The 19,374-nt window shown below is 38.2% G+C and overlaps 2 protein-coding genes across 8 annotated transcripts in view; one reads left to right on the top strand and one right to left on the bottom strand.

The window, feature by feature from the left end:
• Positions 1-4,268, bottom strand: part of SESN1 (sestrin 1) — a 116,329-nt gene extending 112,061 nt beyond the window's left edge. Inside the window, exon 1 of one of the 2 annotated variants that reach the window (XM_042986948.1) lies at positions 3,105-4,268. In XM_042986948.1, the coding sequence (XP_042842882.1) occupies positions 3,105-3,383 (279 nt within the window). In that variant the 5' untranslated portion in view covers positions 3,384-4,268. The remainder of the gene's footprint in view (positions 1-3,104) is intronic. The other variant, XM_007078745.3, reaches the window with a different exon arrangement.
• Positions 4,269-4,450: 182 nt separating this feature from the next.
• Positions 4,451-19,374, top strand: part of CEP57L1 (centrosomal protein 57 like 1) — a 76,653-nt gene continuing 61,729 nt past the window's right edge. For 2 of the 6 annotated variants that reach the window (XM_042986951.1, XM_042986956.1), the window contains exon 1: positions 4,451-4,564. The gene's annotated coding sequence lies outside the window, so the exon portion shown is untranslated. Of the gene's footprint in view, positions 4,565-4,784; positions 4,882-5,729; positions 5,745-19,374 lie in introns of those variants that run through there. The other 4 variants (XM_042986950.1, XM_042986955.1, XM_042986954.1 and 1 more) reach the window with 4 other exon arrangements.

A 19,374-nucleotide genomic window follows, 5' to 3' on the forward strand; every position in this document is an offset into this window, starting at 1 on the left:
GAAACTTGAGAGCATCCTTTATTTTGTTATTTTCTTCATCTCCTGTATCCAATTCAATACTATCTCCTGTTTCTAACTCTTAGCTATCTCCCAAGCCCATTCACTGTTTCCCACTTTTCCCACTACACCCTAATCCAACCATAATTTTGCTTTGGACTGGTGGAATTATCTCCTGATGCTGCATATCCACTCTTCACCCCTGAAATTCATTCTCCGCATTGCTTCCAAAGTAATCCTAATACACTGTGGATCATGTCACAGTCTTGCTCAAAACTCCTCAGTGGCTTCCCATTGTTCCTAGGATAAAGTCCACAACTCTTTTTTTTTTTAATTTTTTTTTTAACATTTATTTATTTTTGAGACAGAGAGAGACAGAGCATGAACGGGGGAGGGGCAGAGAGAGAGGGAGACACAGAATCGGAAGCAGGATCCAGGCTCTGGGCCATCAGCCCAGAGCCTGACGCGGGGCTCGAACTCATGGACCACAAGATTGTGACCTGAAGTCAGACGCTCAACCGACTGAGCCACCCAAGCGCCCCAAGTCCACAACTCTTAACTTGGCCTTCAAGATCCTGTTATCCAACTCCTGCTTAAGAACAGTAAGAATTCCTAATATTGCTGAGCATGTCTTATGTGCTAGGCACTGTGCTATGTTTTGCAACCATTATTTCATTTTATTCTCATTGTGAGCAGAAACTGAATCAAGGAGAAATGTATTCAACATTGTAGAGCTAATAAAGTATTAGAGCTAGGTCTGACTACAGAGGATGTGCTTAAGCTTTCACTCTCCCTTCAAACATATGCTCCAATCACATTGTATTACTTTCCGGTCCTAGACCTCATCTGCTCTCTCTTGCCATGAGGTCTTTACACAACTGTTCCCTATGTGTGGAATGTCCCCCTCACAAATTTCATTTTTGCCTGGATTATATTTATTCATTCACCAAATCTCTGCTTAAATGTCATCTCTTCGGGGAAGTCTTCCCTTACTATCTAAAATTATATTATTTGTTTATTGTTTATGGTCTCTCTCCAGTAGAATGTCAAAGTTGTTTACCACTGGTTCTTAGTTCTTAGAATGGCATTCACCATGGATTCAATAAACAATCGCTGAATGAAGGCATGAATTAAGGATGTGGGGATGGAAACTCCCTAATCTGGTGACTTTATTCAGGCTGATAAAAAATAAAAAGAAGCCAAATATAAATTTGTTCAGACACTGGATATTTATTTAGTAGCTTCCAGGTCCCAGTCAATACTCTTGAGAACTTACAGCCCTCCGAGGAGACAGTCACATAAACATGTGATTATAGCACAATATAAGTAAAGTACCTGTTATAATAGTAGCAGGAATTAAGTGCAGTAGATGCAGAGATTAAAAGTATAAATTTATGGAAAACCTTCACTGTGGAGGCGATTCTTGAATCTTTTTGCAGGAGGAATGAATCTTGAAATATGTATCATGTAGTCCGTGTCTTTCACTTACGATAAAGGAGAGGAGCATCCATTATGTACTGGGGCACTTTACATCTCATTTATTCTCACAACAGCTCTATGTTATTATTCCCATTTTATAGATGTTGGAAATCCAAGCTAAGAGAGATCAAGTAACTTAACTTGTCCAAGGTTATGCAGTACATTAATAAGGAGGAGAATTTGAGCTCAGGTCTGGCTCCAGTACCCATTTACTTACCAATATACCACAGTCCTTTGACCCTGCACTCCCCAGAGCTTAATTACTTTTGTTTTTAATATAATTCTTAACCAAATTGGTTATCTGGTTTCCCATTTGGATATAAATAAGCAGCAAAATTAAAAATTCAGGAAGAGAACAAAGTGTACTGACAGTAAGGGAGGGAACAAAAAAACTATTAAAATTGAACACAAAAATTCAAAAAACGTGGATCATATAGTCCTGTATACTCTACCCTCACCTATACAACAGTACTTGATGTGCATAATGATGACTCTATTATGAAAAATGATTGTTGTAGATGCTACAGTCTAAGAAATAGAGAAATAATTTTGGATGCTTAAAAGGTAAACATCAGGAATCTAGAAAATTAATTCCTCTCTGATAACTCTGGATAAATGAATTGTAATGATTGTTCCCAAACTGTTTGTGAGAAGAAATATCCCAAGATTTTAAACAGAGTCTTCATTTTATGGACATGATTATTTTTCTATTGCTTCAAACTAACCAAAATAGAAAAAACTATTAATCTTAGCTGACATATATACCCAAGTAAATTAAGAACTCCTCATAAATGACTTCGATTCAGTAACTTAGACATAGTGTCACTGAACATTCTTAGTATATAAAAACCTTTCTCAAACCAAACCAAACCTTTCCTAATAAATCTTCCAATAAAACAGGAGAGTTTGACTATGTATAGAAGAGGAGGAAAATTAACATTCTTCATTGGTTGCACTCAAAACTTAAGTAGGTATATATGTGAAGAAAACAATTGAGGCAAACACAGAGAAAACTAAGTAATTTACCACAGTAGTGTTTCTATCATTCACTTAACCTGGGTTCAACTTTCAACTATAAAGAAGCTAGCTTCTTTATAATATAGACTTATTATTCTATATAATTCATTTTTTTAAAAGAAAGGTTGCCTTTAGAGAACAGACCCTGATTTTTTTGTTTTGCTTTTAAGAACAAGAGAAAAATTGTTTCACCATTTATCTTGAACAAGAAACATTTATCATTTTAGAGGCTTTTAAACGAGAAACTTTCCACACAATATTGTTTGTACTGATGTGAAAAGTACACTGGCTATACTTCCTAACAACATGTAAAAATGAAAAAGCAAGTCTTTACTTGCCATTAACTGTAACTCTCTCTTATTTTTCCAGGAGGAATGCAGCTTCCAAAACTCTCTAGAAAGACAATGCTTATTTACTTATATTTGAAAATTGCTTTCACTTTAATTCACCTTATTCAATTTTGGTCCCAAATTCAATGTTTTACAAGCCACTCAATAAGATGTAGAATGAACTCGTAATGAGTTCACTTAACCACCTCTTAGAAGCAAATACAACTGCAAGCAAACCTGCGCTTTACTAGATGGACAGTTGTAATTACAATGTTTTCTTACCTGGACGCTCTTCAAAATAAACTCACTTTTCTCTCTTACATCTTTAAAGGGACATCTCTTAGAAAGCATAAGCAGATGAGCAAGAAGCTTATTCAACCCATCCAAAGAAACAGCATTTGAAAGCCCGTCTGATGGACGAAAAGGTGTCTCTTTCACCGAACGAAGATACTCGGTTCTTCTTAAAATGGTTTGCCTAATGTTTTCCAGTGCTGTCTCTCTAGTAGTTGAATCTCTACTGCACAGTCCATCCCACCTCACTTCATTCTCTCCTTCAGCCATGACAACTGGAGATTTTTCTTTGCAGTCTTCAGTTACCCTTCAGCATGTCCCCAAAAGCACTTCGTATTTTTAAAACGAGGAATGTAAGAGTAAAATCAGAGAAACCGAATCGTCATGAAAACACAGATGTCTGGCTGACATTTGGAACAAGAAGTGTCTTTTATATTGATGGCTTTCAAGCGATCTACAAGACAGAACTCACCCTCTTCCTACATGAAGGGGCAAGCCTTGTCAGAGACTGAAAAAAGTTCGAAAGTTGAAACCCTACAGCGCTGGCTTTGCTGGACAGGCAGTCTCAGGGAAGTGCTCTCCTCTGTCTCGCGGGGTCAGCGGATATCCTCACGTTGTGGAGCTGTCAAATCCGTGCTCTGCCCAAAAAGGCTGGTAACAGTTGAACGCGCTCCAGCCATTCGGGTTTTTTTGGTCTGGGCGGCCACCGGGTTCTCAAGAGCATTCCCACCCCGCCCCTCCTCAATCCCCGCCCTCCGCAGCTCCTCCCTTCGCCTCAGCGGCCGGCCAAGAGCTAGTGGGGAAATCTCGCCAAACCCTTGCTCACTGGCCGCCGCGACTGGAGACCCAGGCGTTCCTTGGGGACGGCAGCCTCCGGCAGCCGCTGTCTCGACTACAGTGTTGGAGGAAAGCGTCTCCGGCCGCGACGATTCTGGACCCCCAGGCGGACGCCACTTCTTTTCCTATTCCTGCGTCCTCGCCCACCTCCCACTAAGCCTGCAAGGCAAAGGGCTGGCCCGCAATCTCTAAATGCCGGGCTGCGCCGCGAAGCCGGCGGAGCAGCGAGGCCTGAGGCGCAGAGCCCGCCCCTTCGCCCAGCCCCATCGGTGGGGCTCGGCCCAGAGGGCGGGAGCAGGGAGGGGAGATGGGGTCCTCACCCCACCAGCCCCTCCCCTTTCTCCGCCCGACATAAACCAGGAGCCGCCCCTGCCCCAGCGCCCTCTTCCCCGCCCAAGCAGACGCGACCCGCAGAGGCAAAGCCATTGGAAAAAGCCCCGCCCTCCCGCTGGCTACCTCCAGACCCTAAGTCCGCGCGCGGCCTCCCACCGCTGCCGGCTGCTACGCATGCGTGATGGCGAGCAGGGCGCAGGCGCTTAAGGGGCATTTTGCGTCGGGGGCGTTTTCCGTGCCCTGACGTTTGGATTCTCTGGACTGGAGTAGGGGAAAGAAAAGTAAGGAGGCGTTGAAGTACACTGAAACAATTACAGACAAGGCAAGCACGGAAAAGAAAGCGGGCGTAGACACACACTTGGAAGAAATTGAATCCAAATTTAAGATTAGCCTGAAAATAGCGACGGTCTATTACGCCAAACCCGCGGTTTGAGGAGACGGGGCTTCCTCGCATTGACTTCTGGGGAATGTAGTTTTGATGCGGCCGACGCATTCTGTTGGCGATAGAAACTACAGTCCCCAGGAGCCACTGCGACGTTGTCCGTAGCGGCCTTCAAGCCAACGGTTTGCGCCAAGGGAGGTTGAGAGCGTCGACTGGGTGAGCACTGTAGAGTTGCCTGCCACTTTTCCTTGGACAGGATTTTTCCTTCCTTCATTTCCTCAGGGATTTTGGAGACGACGCCATCTAGGGCTATCCTCGTAGCCAAGGGACTTTGTCCAATAATCTGCGTGGGAAGGAGTAGTCCAGGTTCCCAAGGCCGAGGGCGCGTTTGGCGCGGGAAATGGTCGCAGTCCCGAGGGTCGGAGGGAGCGGCAGAAGGCCGGGCAACAGAGATGCTGTGAAAACAAGTGCACCTTGCTGCGGACTCGCGCCGAGGGATTAGGTATCCCTGTGCAGTTGCACTTTTGTTTGCCATCGTGTAGGCGAGTTCGGTGCTTTATGCGCCCGAATGAAATCCTAGGCAGGGCTTTGAAAGCGAGTTTTCAAATCCATTTTGTGTGAGACTAAGGGGAAAAGAATCCCCAATATTCCTAGAAATCAATGTTTGCAGGGTTTAAGGATACTCTATGAAAGAAGACCTATAAAAATATCCAAAATTTAGTATATTTAAAGGATTCAGTCATTTGTTTTTAAGTTACCGTTTTTAAAAAGTCATTCCTTATGAGAAAAGTCAAGATGTGAAAGGCAGTTAATGGACTGAGAACCAAATTAGATTTTAATTCTAAACGTTGCAGAATAGATGTGTTTCTAAAAATATAGCCTTGTTAGGTTCTGAGTATACAACAATGAAAAAGACACAGCCTCTACCTAGTTACAGAATCTAATGGCTAAACACACAATTATAGTATGATGTCATATCTGGCTATCTAGGATGGCTAGAAAGAAGATAACTTAGCTTGATCTTGGAAAGTCAGGAAAATCTTTATACCAGGGAAAGAGGGCCAAAAGAATAGCATGTGGTGAGTCCCAGAAGTGAGAAAGATGAGATATTTTCAGGAAAATTGCAGTAAGCCAAATCGTATACATTTTGGGAAGGATAATATTTGTGTATTGATGTATTTTGAGGTTGCAAAGAGACAAGTACTGTGAATTTACCAGATAGTTTCTGAAAATGACCTGTCCTTCAACAGATTTATAGTTTTGATGAATTAGTCTAATGTAGCCTTGCTACATTCAATGCTACTGGTTTAAATCAGATTTTATTTTTAAACGTGAACTTCTTATGAGTACGATTTAAAAAATAAAAAAGACATTCCTTTTTTGTCCTTTTTTTGACCTCATCCTCCTTTGTCCAGCCCGCAGAGAGTAGGGTCATTCTTAAATCTATGTCCTTTTTTTTTTGCTGTGTAGTTGAATATGATCTCATCCATACCCATGGTTTCACTACTACTTATGACTTTTAAATGTATAGCTCCATCCAACTTTATCTTTCCAGCTTTCATATATTTATTTCCATTATATTTCTTTTTGGAATTCTCAAAAGCACCTCGAGCTCAACATGCCTAAAACCAAATGCATGGTTATCTCTAATGAACCTGATTCTTTTCCAGTGTTCCCCATTTCAGTTAAGGATCCTACCATCCACTTGTGAAAATTTGAAAACTACACTTTATTGTTGATTTCTTCTGATCCTTCGTACCTCTATAGCCAATTATTACCAAATCCTATCAATCTCATTTCCCAAATACCCTCCAAATCCATCCTTTCCCCACCATCTACAGAAGCACAGTCTTTTCCAATCTGCCATAATCTCTTGCCAGGACCATTGCAATAGTGATTATTCACTCTGACCTTTATCCATTAGTTCTCCACACAGGAGCCATAATGATCTTTTTGAAATGCAAATCTGACCAGATTTTCTCTTAAATCATTCTTTGGTGTCTTAGTATTCTTAAGGCAAAGCTTCTTTGTAAAGCCTAATGTCACCTGGTCCCTTTCTACCTCTCCAGCCTCACTTTGTATACCTGCCACTCTCCACCTATCTCTGCATCAGCCCTGCAGATCTTCAGTCATTGGTTCTCATATTCCCTTTCATCCATTCATACACTCAACAAATATCTGTTGAGTATCTAGTGTGCAATGGAACAACGAAGATATATCATTGAGCACAATATACACTGACTCTTGAACAACAGGTTTGGACTGCACAGGTCCACTTATGTGTGGATTTTTTTTTTTTTTTTTTTTTTTTTGGTAAGTACAGTACTGCAAATCTATTTTCCTTATGGCTTTCATAATAACATTTTCTTTTCTCTAGCTTACTTTATTGTAAGAATACCATCTATAATACACAAAATATGTGTGACTCAACTGTTTATGTTATCGGTAAGGCTTCTGGTTAACAGTAGGCTTTTAGTAAAGTTTGGGGGGAGTCAAAAGTTATATAGATTAAAAGTTAAGGGATTTTTTTTACTTCCTGGTGGAGGGTCGATACTCCTAACCCCCACATTGTTCAAGGGTCAACTGTACAGCTGTGCAAAAGTCCCTATTCTCCTAGAGCTTGCCTTCTGTTAAGGGGAAATCAACAATAAATATGTGATCTATGTGGCAAATGAAGACAAATGCAATGGAAAATAAACCAGGAAAGGGACTAGGGAGTGCCGGATTGTGGGGGGCAAGGTTCAATTTTAAATAAGGTGGTCAGAGAAGACCTAATCAAGAAGGGGACATTTGAGGGGATCTGAAGCAGGAGGAATAAGCTGTGCAGATACCTCGAGGAAGAACATTCCTATGCAGAGAACAGCCTGTGCAAAGGCATATGGGCAGGAGCAAAAAAATAGCAGTGTAGGCTGGAGCACAATGAGTGCAGGGGAGAATAACATGATGTTACAGAGGAAGGAAGTTATGTAGGTGATTGAAAGGACTCTGCTGACTTTTTAACAAATAGGAAGCCATTGAAGGGCTTTGAGCAGATGAGTTGCATGATCTGACTTTTTTAAATGATTACTTATTTGAAATTGTGTTGAGCATAGACCACAGGGAAACAGTTTAGAAGTTTAGAAGTAGAGACACTAGTTAAGAAGCTCAAGTAATAATCCAGGTGAGAGAGGATAATGGTAGCTTGGACCAGGGTGATAACAGTGGAGGTAGTGGGAAGAGACCACACTCTGGATCTATTACGATAGTATAGCCAACAGGTTTTGCTGATTGGTCATGAGGTGTGAGCATATAAGAGTCAAAGGTGAGTCCCGAGTTTTTAGGCTGAGCAGCTAAAAGGAAGGAATTGCCATTTAATGTTGTGAGAAAGTCTCCAGATTTGTGTACAGAGGTAAAGAGGTGGAAATCAAGAGTTTTGTTTGGCCATGTAAAGTTTGAGATGCCTCTAAGCTGTTCAAGTTGAAGTACAGAGTAGGCAGTTGTATAAATGAGTATTGAGATGACGGGAAAGATCTGGTTGTAGATAGAATACTGGACTTCACAGTAGTGTTTTGACAGCAGTTACAGCCTGAGAATAGTTGGTGTCACAGAAAGAGGCACTCCATAGAATTTGGGTCGATTTGGAGTTATCTGCAAAGGGCACTGTGCAGGAGCAGCCAGTGAACGGAGAGGAACACCCACAGAGTGTGGTGTCCTAAAAGCCAAGTGAAAGTGGTTAAGGAGGAGGGAGTGCTAAGTGTGTGAAGTGCTGTCCTGGATCAAATGAGATAAGGATTGATTAACTGACCACTACATTTAGTAATGTGGAGGTCATTGAAGATCTTGAGAGCAGTTTTGGTGGAGTAAAGAGTATAAAAGTCAGATGGACATATTTAAGAGAGAATGGGAGAACTGGAGACAGTCTGGATACAGCACCTCTGGTACTGTTTTGTTTGTCCAGACTGTTTTAGCCTGTCTCTGACTCCCCTTCCTGTAGATGTTAGGTCAAATCCACTTTTCTCTGAGTTTCCCTTATCTTGTTGACTGTCCCTATCATAAATAACTTTTATTTTACCATATATCTTTAGTTGCTAATAAGTTACAAATACAGTTTTCTAATGGTGTGTGAAAGTTTGTCTGCTTCTAAAGTTTAAGCACAGAAGAGCAGTGATTGTACCGATTTTTGCTCATCATCTCCAGCTCCAAGTACAGTGCTTGGCATCTAATATGAACTTAGTACATATTTGATGGATAAATGGAAGACTAATGTCACAAAATTTTCAAAGGCATTGCATATTTACCTGTTGTTTACAAAAACACAAGATAATTGATAGAAGTGACTTCATGACGAAAACATTTTTGAAAATTTGTCTTAAAAGAGCAGAATTTCTGTTGCAAGTGAATTACAGTGCTCACCCTTGTGAAATTGAATTTGCTAACATTTTTACTATATTCCTGCATACCTCATGTTGTTGCAAGATAGTAAAGTATATATATGTAGAGTATAGTATATGTAGAGAAGTTGTTGCTTTAAATGAATAGTGCTTTAGTCCAGGAAAAAGCTGACTGGCTGGTCTCCCAAGACGCCTTTATTATGAAATTCATTGATGAATTTACTATAAAAAAATAACTCCTAAGTCTTGTGGTCTTAGAAGCACAGTCTTGCTAAGTGTACCAGAGTTCCTGGGTTGATTGCTATCCAGATGGTGAAGAGTAACTCCTTCCATTAATTAGAGTAGGGAATACACTATGAATTCCAGTCTTGGGATGGGAAGATACTGCGTCCAGGTTGGACATGTTGTTAATCATCTTGTTTGAAGGACTTAAGAGTCATGCAGGTGAACAGTACCTAGTACTGCTTCTGGACAACCTTTCTGCACGAAACCTTAACTGTTGTTGAGAGATGTAGCTATATATTCAAATAGTGAGAAGAGCATGGACCTCAGAGTCTCAGAATCTTGGCTTTGGACCCCAAGTCTGCTTTTTTATTAGTGTGAATTTGGCCAATTTTTTTCAACCTCCCTGACTTTGGATGTGGGAGATGAGATAGCCTTGGTGTTCTTATGACTGTTGTGAAGATTTAATGTGATAACATATATAAAGCTTTTAGGTTAGCATCTGGCATATATTGGTACTCAAGAAACCGTATCTTCTGAAATAGTCATCGATATGTAAAGTAATATTTGTCCTTCAGTTTGATCGAAATTAATGAAATGTTTGTAAAGTATTTTGTAGTTGAACTGAAGGGTGCTATTTTGTATAATCGTATTGCTGACATTCTGTAAGAATGAGATCCTTGAATTATATTTCATTTTTCTCAAATTTGCAATTTATTTTTAATAATATTTTGTGTTTTAAGCTACTTAATTGGGAAAAGTTACAATAAGTAAAAATATGGCAATTATTTTTCTCATAAAACAGCAGCATAAATAGATTACATTTTTGAGCAAGGAATTCATGTCCAGCTTTATTATAAAAATTACTAAAAACACCATATTTCATCAATAACATGTCTATATGATATAAAACATTTAAAGAATGTATACTTCAAAAATGAACTATTGGGACCTCATGAAGATAAAAAGCTTCTGCACTGCAAAGGAAACAATCAACAAAACTAAAAGGCAACCAACGGAATGGGAAAAGATATTTGCAAATGACATATCAGACAAAGGGCTGGTATCCAAAATCTATAAAGAACTCACCAAACTCCACACCCAAAAAACAAATAATCCAGTGAAGAAATGGGCAGAAAACATGAATAGACACTTCTCTAAAGAAGACATCCGGATGGCCAACAGGCACATGAAAAGATGTTCAACGTCGCTCCTCATCAGGGAAATACAAATCAAAACCACACTCAGATATCACCTCCCGCCAGTCAGAGTGGCCAAAATGAACAAATCAGGAGACTAGATGCTGGCGAGGATGTGGAGAAACGGGAACCCTCTTGCACTGTTGGTGGGAATGCAAACTGGTGCAGCTGCTCTGGAAAACAGTGTGGAGGTTCCTCAAAAAATTAAAAATAGATCTACCCTATGACCCAGCAATAGCACTGCTAGGAATTTACCCAAGGGATACAGGAGTGCTGATGCATAGGGGCACTTGTACCCCAATGTTTATAGCAGCACTTTCAACAATAGGCAAATGATGGAAAGAGCCTAAATGTCCATCAACTGATGAATGGATAAAGAAGTTGTGGTTTATATACACAATGGAATACTACTTGGCAATGAGTAAGAATGAAATATGGCCTTTTGTAGCAACGTGGATGGAACTGGAGAGTGTTATGCTAAGTGAAATAAGTCATACAGAGAAAGACAGATGCCATATGTTTTCACTTTTATGTGGATCCTGAGAAACTTAACAGAAGACCATGGGGGAGGGGAAGGAAAAAAAAAAAAAGGTTAGAGAGGGAGGGAGCCAAAACATAAGAGACTTTTAAAAACTGGGAACAAACTGAAGGTTGATGGGGGGGTGGGAGGGAGAGAAGGGTGGGTGATGGGTATTGAGGAGATCACCTGTTGGGATGAGCCTGGGTTTTGTATGGAAACCAATTTGACAATAAATTTCATATTAAAAAAAATAAAGAATGTATAGCTTAGGGAGATCTAAGTGCCACTCATAAAATTTTATTTAACAGGATATAGTTTTACACTGTTTAATTTACAGTTCTTAGTTTCATAATGTCTACCTTTTGCTACAACAAATAAACAGATGTCATGGAATTTAGAAGAACTGCTTCCAGTTGGTAAATTTTCATAAGTACATTCAGAAGACTGTTTGAGAAGCAGGATTTTTCCATGGCTGAGAAAATATTGAGATGTTTTGCTCACTTTGGGGAGAAGCAGCATAGCATTTCTGCAAGACCATTGACTTTGAAGTTAATACCTTCAAATTCTTCTGCCATTTACCTCATACAGGTTGCTAACCTTTCTAAAACCCCATTTTCTTTGTCTATAAAATACAGAGCATATTATTATCCATTTCTGATCTTTGAATATACCAAATTTAAGATCCTTATTTTTTTCTACTCACAGTGCCCTTACCAAATATTTTCACATGGCTGCCTTCCTCACTGTTTTGGATTCATCTCAAAAGCCCTATCTTCGGAGAGACTTTACCTGACCATTTTAGCTAAAGCAGACCACCTGTTTCCCTTTTTAATCTTCATCACATCAATTCAGTTATCCACTTGTATATGTTTGTTTTATGCTTATTTTGTGTTCTTCTGCATGAAGGACTCTTGTCTTGTGTACTACTATACTCTCAGTGCCTCAAACAGTGATTCACACATGGTAAATGCTCCTCAAATACTTGACCCACTGTCTGACTCTCCCTCATAGACTTATTAAGAAGACTCCATAAAATAATGTATGTAATGCACGTATATGCTTGGCACCATTTTCTCTGTATATTTTGTATATTTGTTTTCCTATGTCCTATCTAATTCTAAAATTTTTGAGACATAGGCTTAACACACACACATATGTAAAATCTAATAGTTATAACTACTATTATTAATAGTTAATATTCATAATGTGTTCATTCTGTGCCTGTATTATGCTAGCTGATTTATATGGATTTTCTTTCCATTAACTCTATGAAGTAGATCTTATTATCCCCATTTTTATAGGTAAGGAAGCTGAGGCCCAGAGAGTTTAAATAACTTGCCTCAAAACACATAAGGTAGTAAGTAAATGGCAGAGCCAGAAGTGGAAACCATACCTGACAAAACTCATATTCTTAACTTCTTTACAGTGCTTTATCACTTCCCCCAAACGGGTAAGTATTAAGTAAATGAGAACTTTTGTGCAGTCACTCTTTTCTCATGACAATTTAGGGAGTGGGGAGTGTATCAACTATAGAGCTTAAACACCAAGTTAGAGCTCAAATGTTCATTCTTCTACCTTCCCCAAAGAAAGGTTTTCTGCCTTCTTGCTGTGCCATCTCATCAGCTGCAGTTGCTCAGCTTCTTTATATTTGTATTGAAAATGGAAGAAACGAAACTTAAGCCAACTTCTTAAATGTTGTTTTTACTTAAAAAATTTTTTTAATGTTTATTTTTGAGAGAGAGAGAGGGAGGTGGGAGGGGCAGAGAGAGACAGAGACACAGAATCCGAAGCAGGCTCCAGGCTCTGAGTCAGCACGAATTCTTTATTCTTTGTACCCATATTGTATTTAATGTCTTACAGTGTCAGAAACCCGCAAAGGTCTAACTTTTAAAGGTAGCCTGACTCAAGTATGAACAGGGTTAGTATTAACAACTCCCAATATCCATTACAGCCCTATTTTTGCCGTTTATTCAAAATAACAGATTGCAGCTGTGGCTTTTAATTTTCTGTGTAACTTTTGTCTAGTCTTTTGATCTTTCTGGGCCTCAGAGTCTTCATCTGTGAAATGAGGGCAGTTGGAGTAGATTTTCTTTTTTTAACTAAAGCCCATAATTGCATTAAGGTTCACTCTTGGGTTGTACATTCTAAGGGTTTTGACAAGTGCATAATGTCATGTACCCACCCATGCAGGATCATATAGAATAGTTTAATACTCTTCCAAAATTTCCTGTGTTCCATCTATTTATGCCTCCCTCCCTCCCCTTGAAACCATGGCAACCACTGATGTATTTACTGTCCTATAGTTTTACCTTTTCCAGAATATTACGTGGTTGGAATTATACAGTATGCAGCCTTTTCGTACTGGCTTCTTTTACTTCACAGTATGCCTTTAAGTTTCCTCCATGTCTTTTCATGGCTTGGTAGATCATTTCTTTTTATCACTGAATAATACCACAGTTTATCTATTCACCTTTTGAAGGACATCTTGATGGCTTCTAGTTTTTGGCAGTTATGGATAAAGCTGCCTGATTTATTTGTACAGGTTTTTTTGTGGACATAAGTTTTCAACTTACTTGAATAAATAACTAATGTCATCATTGCTACATTGTATGGTAATCTTTTTTTTTTTTAAGTTTATTTATTTTGAGAGAGAGCATGCACCTGCGTGCCCAAGTGCAAGTTGGGGGGGGGGGGGGTCAGAGAGAGAGAAGGAGAGAGAGAATCCCAAGCAGGCTCCAAGCTGTCAGCACAGAGCCTGATGTGGGGCTCAATCCCATGAACTGTGAGATCATGACCTGAGCCAGTATCAAGAGTCAATTGCTTAACCCAATTGAACCACCCAGGTGCTCCACATTGTATGGTAATCTTATGTCTAGCTTTGTAATAAATTCCTAAGTGTCTTCCAAAGTAACCATACCATTGTGCATTTCCATCAGCAATGAATTACAGTTCCTGTTGCTCCACATCCTCACTAGCTTTGGTGTTGTCAGTGTTTTGTATTTTAGCCATTCTAGTAAATGATGGTATCTCATTTTAATTTGCAAATGCCTAATATAGTATTGAGCATTTATTCATATGCTTATTTTCCACCTGTATTTATGTTCTTTTGGTGAGGTATCTGTTCACATCTTTTTCCCATTTTGAAGTTGGGTGGTTCCTTTTTTTTTTATTATTGAGTTTTAAGAGTTGCTTGTATATTTTAGACACAAGTTCTTTATCAGATAAGCGTTTTGCGGATATTTCCCAGTCTGTGGCTTAACTTTTTATTCTCTTGACAGTGCCTTTTGCAAAGCAGTTTTAAATTTTAAATAACAAGGCAAACTTGTTAGTGTTTCTTTCATGGATTGTCCTTTTTGGCATTGTATATAAGAAGTCATTGTCAAAACCAAGGTCACCCACATTTTCTCCTATGTTAATCTAATAGACGCTTTATAGTTTTATGTTTCACATGTAGGTTTATGACCCATTTTGAGTTAATTTTTTGTGAAAGCTATAATGTCTGTGCCAAGATTTATTGATATTTTCATTAATAAAGTTTCTGCTGGCTCTGAAATTATTAATTATTTTGATCAGTAATACTAAGAGGTAAAAAACTTTAAAAAATAGTATACTGAATATTTATAACCATATAAGTGTTATCCTTCAAATCTATTCCTTCAGAGGGAGAGGCTTGAAGTCAGCCCAAAAATATGGTCAAGGAGAGGAACATATTAGGAAATGGGACTAACGGTTCCATTTCAGTGCTGCTTTACTGTTATATGTTATTAACAGCAGTGGTATGAGTGTTAGAGGTGTAAACTGTCAGGGAGACTGCCTACCGTTAGGAATATTGAGATACCTGTTATTTGTCCACATTGCCATTTCTTTGCTACTTTTCTGCCTGGTCATACAGTTTTGGAAAAATCCATCAATGATTTCTCCCCAATAGTTTCCCTTTCTGTACCATGAAACACTGAAGCCATCTGAACCTTAAATATCTCCTTATATAATGACTGACTTAATTTAAGTTTGGAAAGGAAATTATTCTAATTATCTTCTTTTTAGTAACATGAACAGTTTGTCTCCAAATGCTTAGTCTTTCTTTTCTTTCTTTTTCTAAGTAACAGAGGAAAATGGAATTTTACTATTTTGTATTAGAGTAAGATTACTGCATTGCACATTATAATTTTAGAGGTAGACCTGCCATGAGGGATTGATGATAAAATTGTTGACCTTCTTAACATACATTTACAGTGATCACATCAAATATAAGAAGTACATATTCTCATTGTGTTATCATCCATGTGACTTGAGTTGCATATTTAATCAAAAGCCCAGCATGATATTACGAATTCATGGGAAGTGTGTACTATTACCTAGGAGATTAATAACATTTCTTAAATTTTCTGTTTATTACCTCCTACTGACTTAGATTTGTAAAAGACTATAAACGTAATTAAATTAGATACTAATTTGTGACTGCTGTTGTACAGTCCTCTATCACAAAATCGCTCCCATTTCATGGAACAAAAAAAGAAGGAGAAATAAAGGGAGAGTGATGAAGAAGGGGAGTCTCAGCAGTGAAAGAAAGGTCTTTTTTTTTCTTTTCCAGAAATTTTATAATTGAAAAAGAAATATATTCATTATGAATCTTTAGATAATAAGTAAAGGAAGGCTTTCACTAAGTGAGTTCAATCCCCATGTCTGGCCCTGTAATGATAGCGTGGAGCCTGCTTGGGATTTTCTCTTTTCTTCTCTCTCTGCCCCTCATCCTCTTGCTCGCTCGCTCTCTCTCAAAATAAATAAACATTAAAAACATTTTTTTTAAAAGGAGACTTCCTTTTTAAAAAAGTTAAAGATTGTAGTGTTCATATATTTAAGTTCACGAACTGTGAGATCATGACCTAAGCCTATATCAAGAGTTGGGCACTTAATCGACTGAGCCACCCAGGCACCCCATAAAAGAAGTCTCTTTCTTCCTTTACCCTCCTACACTGGGAATATGAATTTCTGTTTGTAACAGGATGTTTTAGACAATTTTCTCTTTTTGTATTGTCACTTGTTATTTCATATTATTGATTACATACCTTGTAATATTTTGATAGTTGCCTCCTCTGTAGAACTGCTTTGAAGATTCTGTAAATAGATATTGCCTGAAATCTGTTCTATGAAATGCTAATTTCTCCAGGAGATCTCCCAAAAAGGTTTCTGTTGCAAACAAGTTTGGGAAGTGCATGGTTTATTGCTGGTTTGGAAATTCACAGTGATAGTAGAATATTAAATATACTGACAAAACTTGCAGGTTAAGAAGTTGGCTAATTTTGTTTTACCCATTTGCCCAGATTTATTTGTCTGGAAATCTGTTTAATTTAAGGAGTAACCTCAATGAGTATCTTTTGAAACTAGTATTTTGGTAAATACTGTATAATAGTATGAATCTTTAGTGAGTGGTAGATCTATAATCTTTAAATATTAGAATAAGTATATTTATTTTTCTTTAAGTCAAGTTATCTTTATCATTTGGTTTTTTTCCTTTACAGCACAGGTCATCCCCTCTACCCCAATCATTCTCTTCCCCAGACCAAATGTTTTTAGTCATTTAGCTCACTTAATTGAGCACATACTAGAAATATAAAGATAAATAAAATAAAGTTCTGGCTTTTGAAGACCAAGCACTCTGATTTGATAGAGCAGGGGAGCCATCTGTAAGGGATACCCCCTCACATCTTTAAGTAATTTTAGAGATCCGTGATCAGCACTTTGCACTTACTTATTTAATAGCATGAGAAAAGTATTCTTAATGTATAGTTTTCTAAAGACTTTATTCATTTAGCTCACTTAATTGAGCACATACTAGAAATATAAAGATAAATAAAATAAAGTTCTGGCTTTTGAAGACCAAGCACTCTGATTTGATAGAGCAGGGGAGCCATCTGTAAGGGATACCCCCTCACATCTTTAAGTAATTTTAGAGATCCGTGATCAGCACTTTGCACTTACTTATTTAATAGCATGAGAAAAGTATTCTTAATGTATAGTTTTCTAAAGACTTTATTCATTGAACCTAAGATGCCAAAGATTGTAAGGCACAGCTTTACTTTATTTTTTTTTTCCTTTTTTATTTTTTTTTATTTTTTTTATTTTTTAATATATGAAATTTACTGTCAAATTGGTTTCCATACAACACCCAGTGCTCATCCCAAAAGGTGCCCTCCTCAATACCCATCACCCACCCTGCCCTCCCTCCCACCCCCCATCAACCCTCAGTTTGTTCTCAGTTTTTAACAGTCTCTTATGCTTTGGCTCTCTCCCACTCTAACCTCTTTTTTTTTTTTTTTTTTTTTTTCCTTCCCCCCCCCCTGGGTTTCTGTTATGTTTCTCAGGATCCACATAAGAGTGAAACCATATGGTATCTGTCTTTCTCTGTATGGCTTATTTCACTTAGCATCACACTCTCCAGTTCCATCCATGTTGCTACAAAAGGCCATATTTCATTTTTTCTCATTGCCATGTAGTATTCCATTGTGTATATAAACCACAATTTCTTTATCCATTCATCAGTTGATGGACATTTAGGCTCTTTCCATAATTTGGCTATTGTTGAGAGTGCCGCTATAAACATTGGGGTACAGGTGCCCCTATGCATCAGTACTCCTGTATCCCTTGGATAAATTCCTAGCAGTGCTATTGCTGGGTCATAGGGTAGGTCTATTTTTAATTTTCTGAGGAACCTCCACACTGCTTTCCAGAGCGGCTGCACCAATTTGCATTCCCACCAACAGTGCAAGAGGGTTCCTGTTTCTCCACATCCTCTCCAGCATCTATAGTCTCCTGATTTCTTCATTTTGGCCACTCTGACTGGCGTGAGGTGGTATCTGAGTGTGGTTTTGATTTGTATTTCCCTGATGAGGAGCGACGTTGAACATCTTTTCATGAAGGCACAGCTTTACTTTATGTACCACAATGAAAGAAAACATGTTGCCAAATATAATTTAAAGGTGAATTTTGATACCAGAGATGTAAAATGTATGTAGTACATTTGTGAATGTTAACTGTTAGACTTAAATGTATTTTGTTTTATGTATTTCTACTACATTAATTGATTGAAGGGCAACAAATGTTTATTCAATGACTACCATATGAGTCCAGTGGTTAATAGAATAATGAATAAGATATGGTCCCTTGTTCTTAAGGAACTACAGAGGAAGACAGATGTGTGCAGACGTTGCTAAAATAAAATTATTTTTGCTAAGGCAACTAAGTTAAATCACAAACTGTAATAAGTACATCGAAGATATTGCTAAATTAATGACAGCTGATAGCTTTGTAACAGTTCTACATTACCAGCTTCAAAAACCATCTAGTGTTAATTTTTTATTCTTTTGTTGTCAGAGGCAGTTGAGCGGTTAGTGAATAGGAGGGAGAAATGTAAAGAAATGTTTATTTGGGAGTATATATGTGTATGTTTTTCTTAAAGGAGAGAATAGAGTTTGTTTTAAAGATGTTTTTTGTTTTTCTCAGTTGTTATCTCCACAGGAGGTCTATTTCAAGGGAAAACAATTCTGATAATGGTAATGTTTGTTTGCTTTGGAAAATTTACAAATTGAATTATACTCAGCCAAACATGTTTCTCTGTGTGTGGATTTATAGGAGGGAAAAGTGTTAACCTTAGGTTGGCATCTGTCTGCTACAGCTATTTTGGTTGGTCTGCCCACTTTCAGTGGGTGCACTTAGGGAATGCAAGCTTATTTTAATTTCGGCTTAAATAAATAGCATTAGGAAAATTAATCTATTAATTTTTTTTTACCTGAGGCTAGATATAGGGAAAGTTGGATTTACTACGATTTATGGAAAGCAGTGCAGAAGCAGAAAGGGCAACACATTTAGAGTCCAGAGACCTGAGTTTGAATTCTGTTTCTGCCACTTATTAGACATGTGACCTTAGGCAAGTCACTTAATCTTTTTGCCTTAGTTTCCTCTTGTTTTCAAAAATGACTATAATGATAGTATACTACTTTGTAAGGCTAAGTTAAAATTTGATGTAGGGCACCTGGGTGACCTACTCAGTTAAGTGTCTGACTTCAGCTCAGGTCATAATCTTGCAGTCCTTGAGTTTAAGCCCCACATTGGGCTCTGTATTGACAGCTCAGAGCCTGGAGCCTGCTTCAGATTCTGTGTCTCCCTCTCTCTCTGCCCCTCCCCTGCTCGTGCGTTTTCTCTCTCTCTCAAAAATAAGTAAAGGTTAAACAAAAATTTTTTAAAAATTTGATTGTATAAAGGTTTTATAAATTATAGTACTTTTCAAGTATTAGTTGATATCGCTTTTAGTAGTGATATGAGGAATATACGATGTAAGACTATATACATTTTGCAGAATTGACTTTTGATTTGTCTGTATTTATATGAACATTAGTCAAAA

This window comes from Panthera tigris, chromosome B2 (genome assembly GCF_018350195.1).
Source record: "Panthera tigris isolate Pti1 chromosome B2, P.tigris_Pti1_mat1.1, whole genome shotgun sequence".
NCBI classification, from domain to species: domain Eukaryota; kingdom Metazoa; phylum Chordata; class Mammalia; order Carnivora; family Felidae; genus Panthera; species Panthera tigris.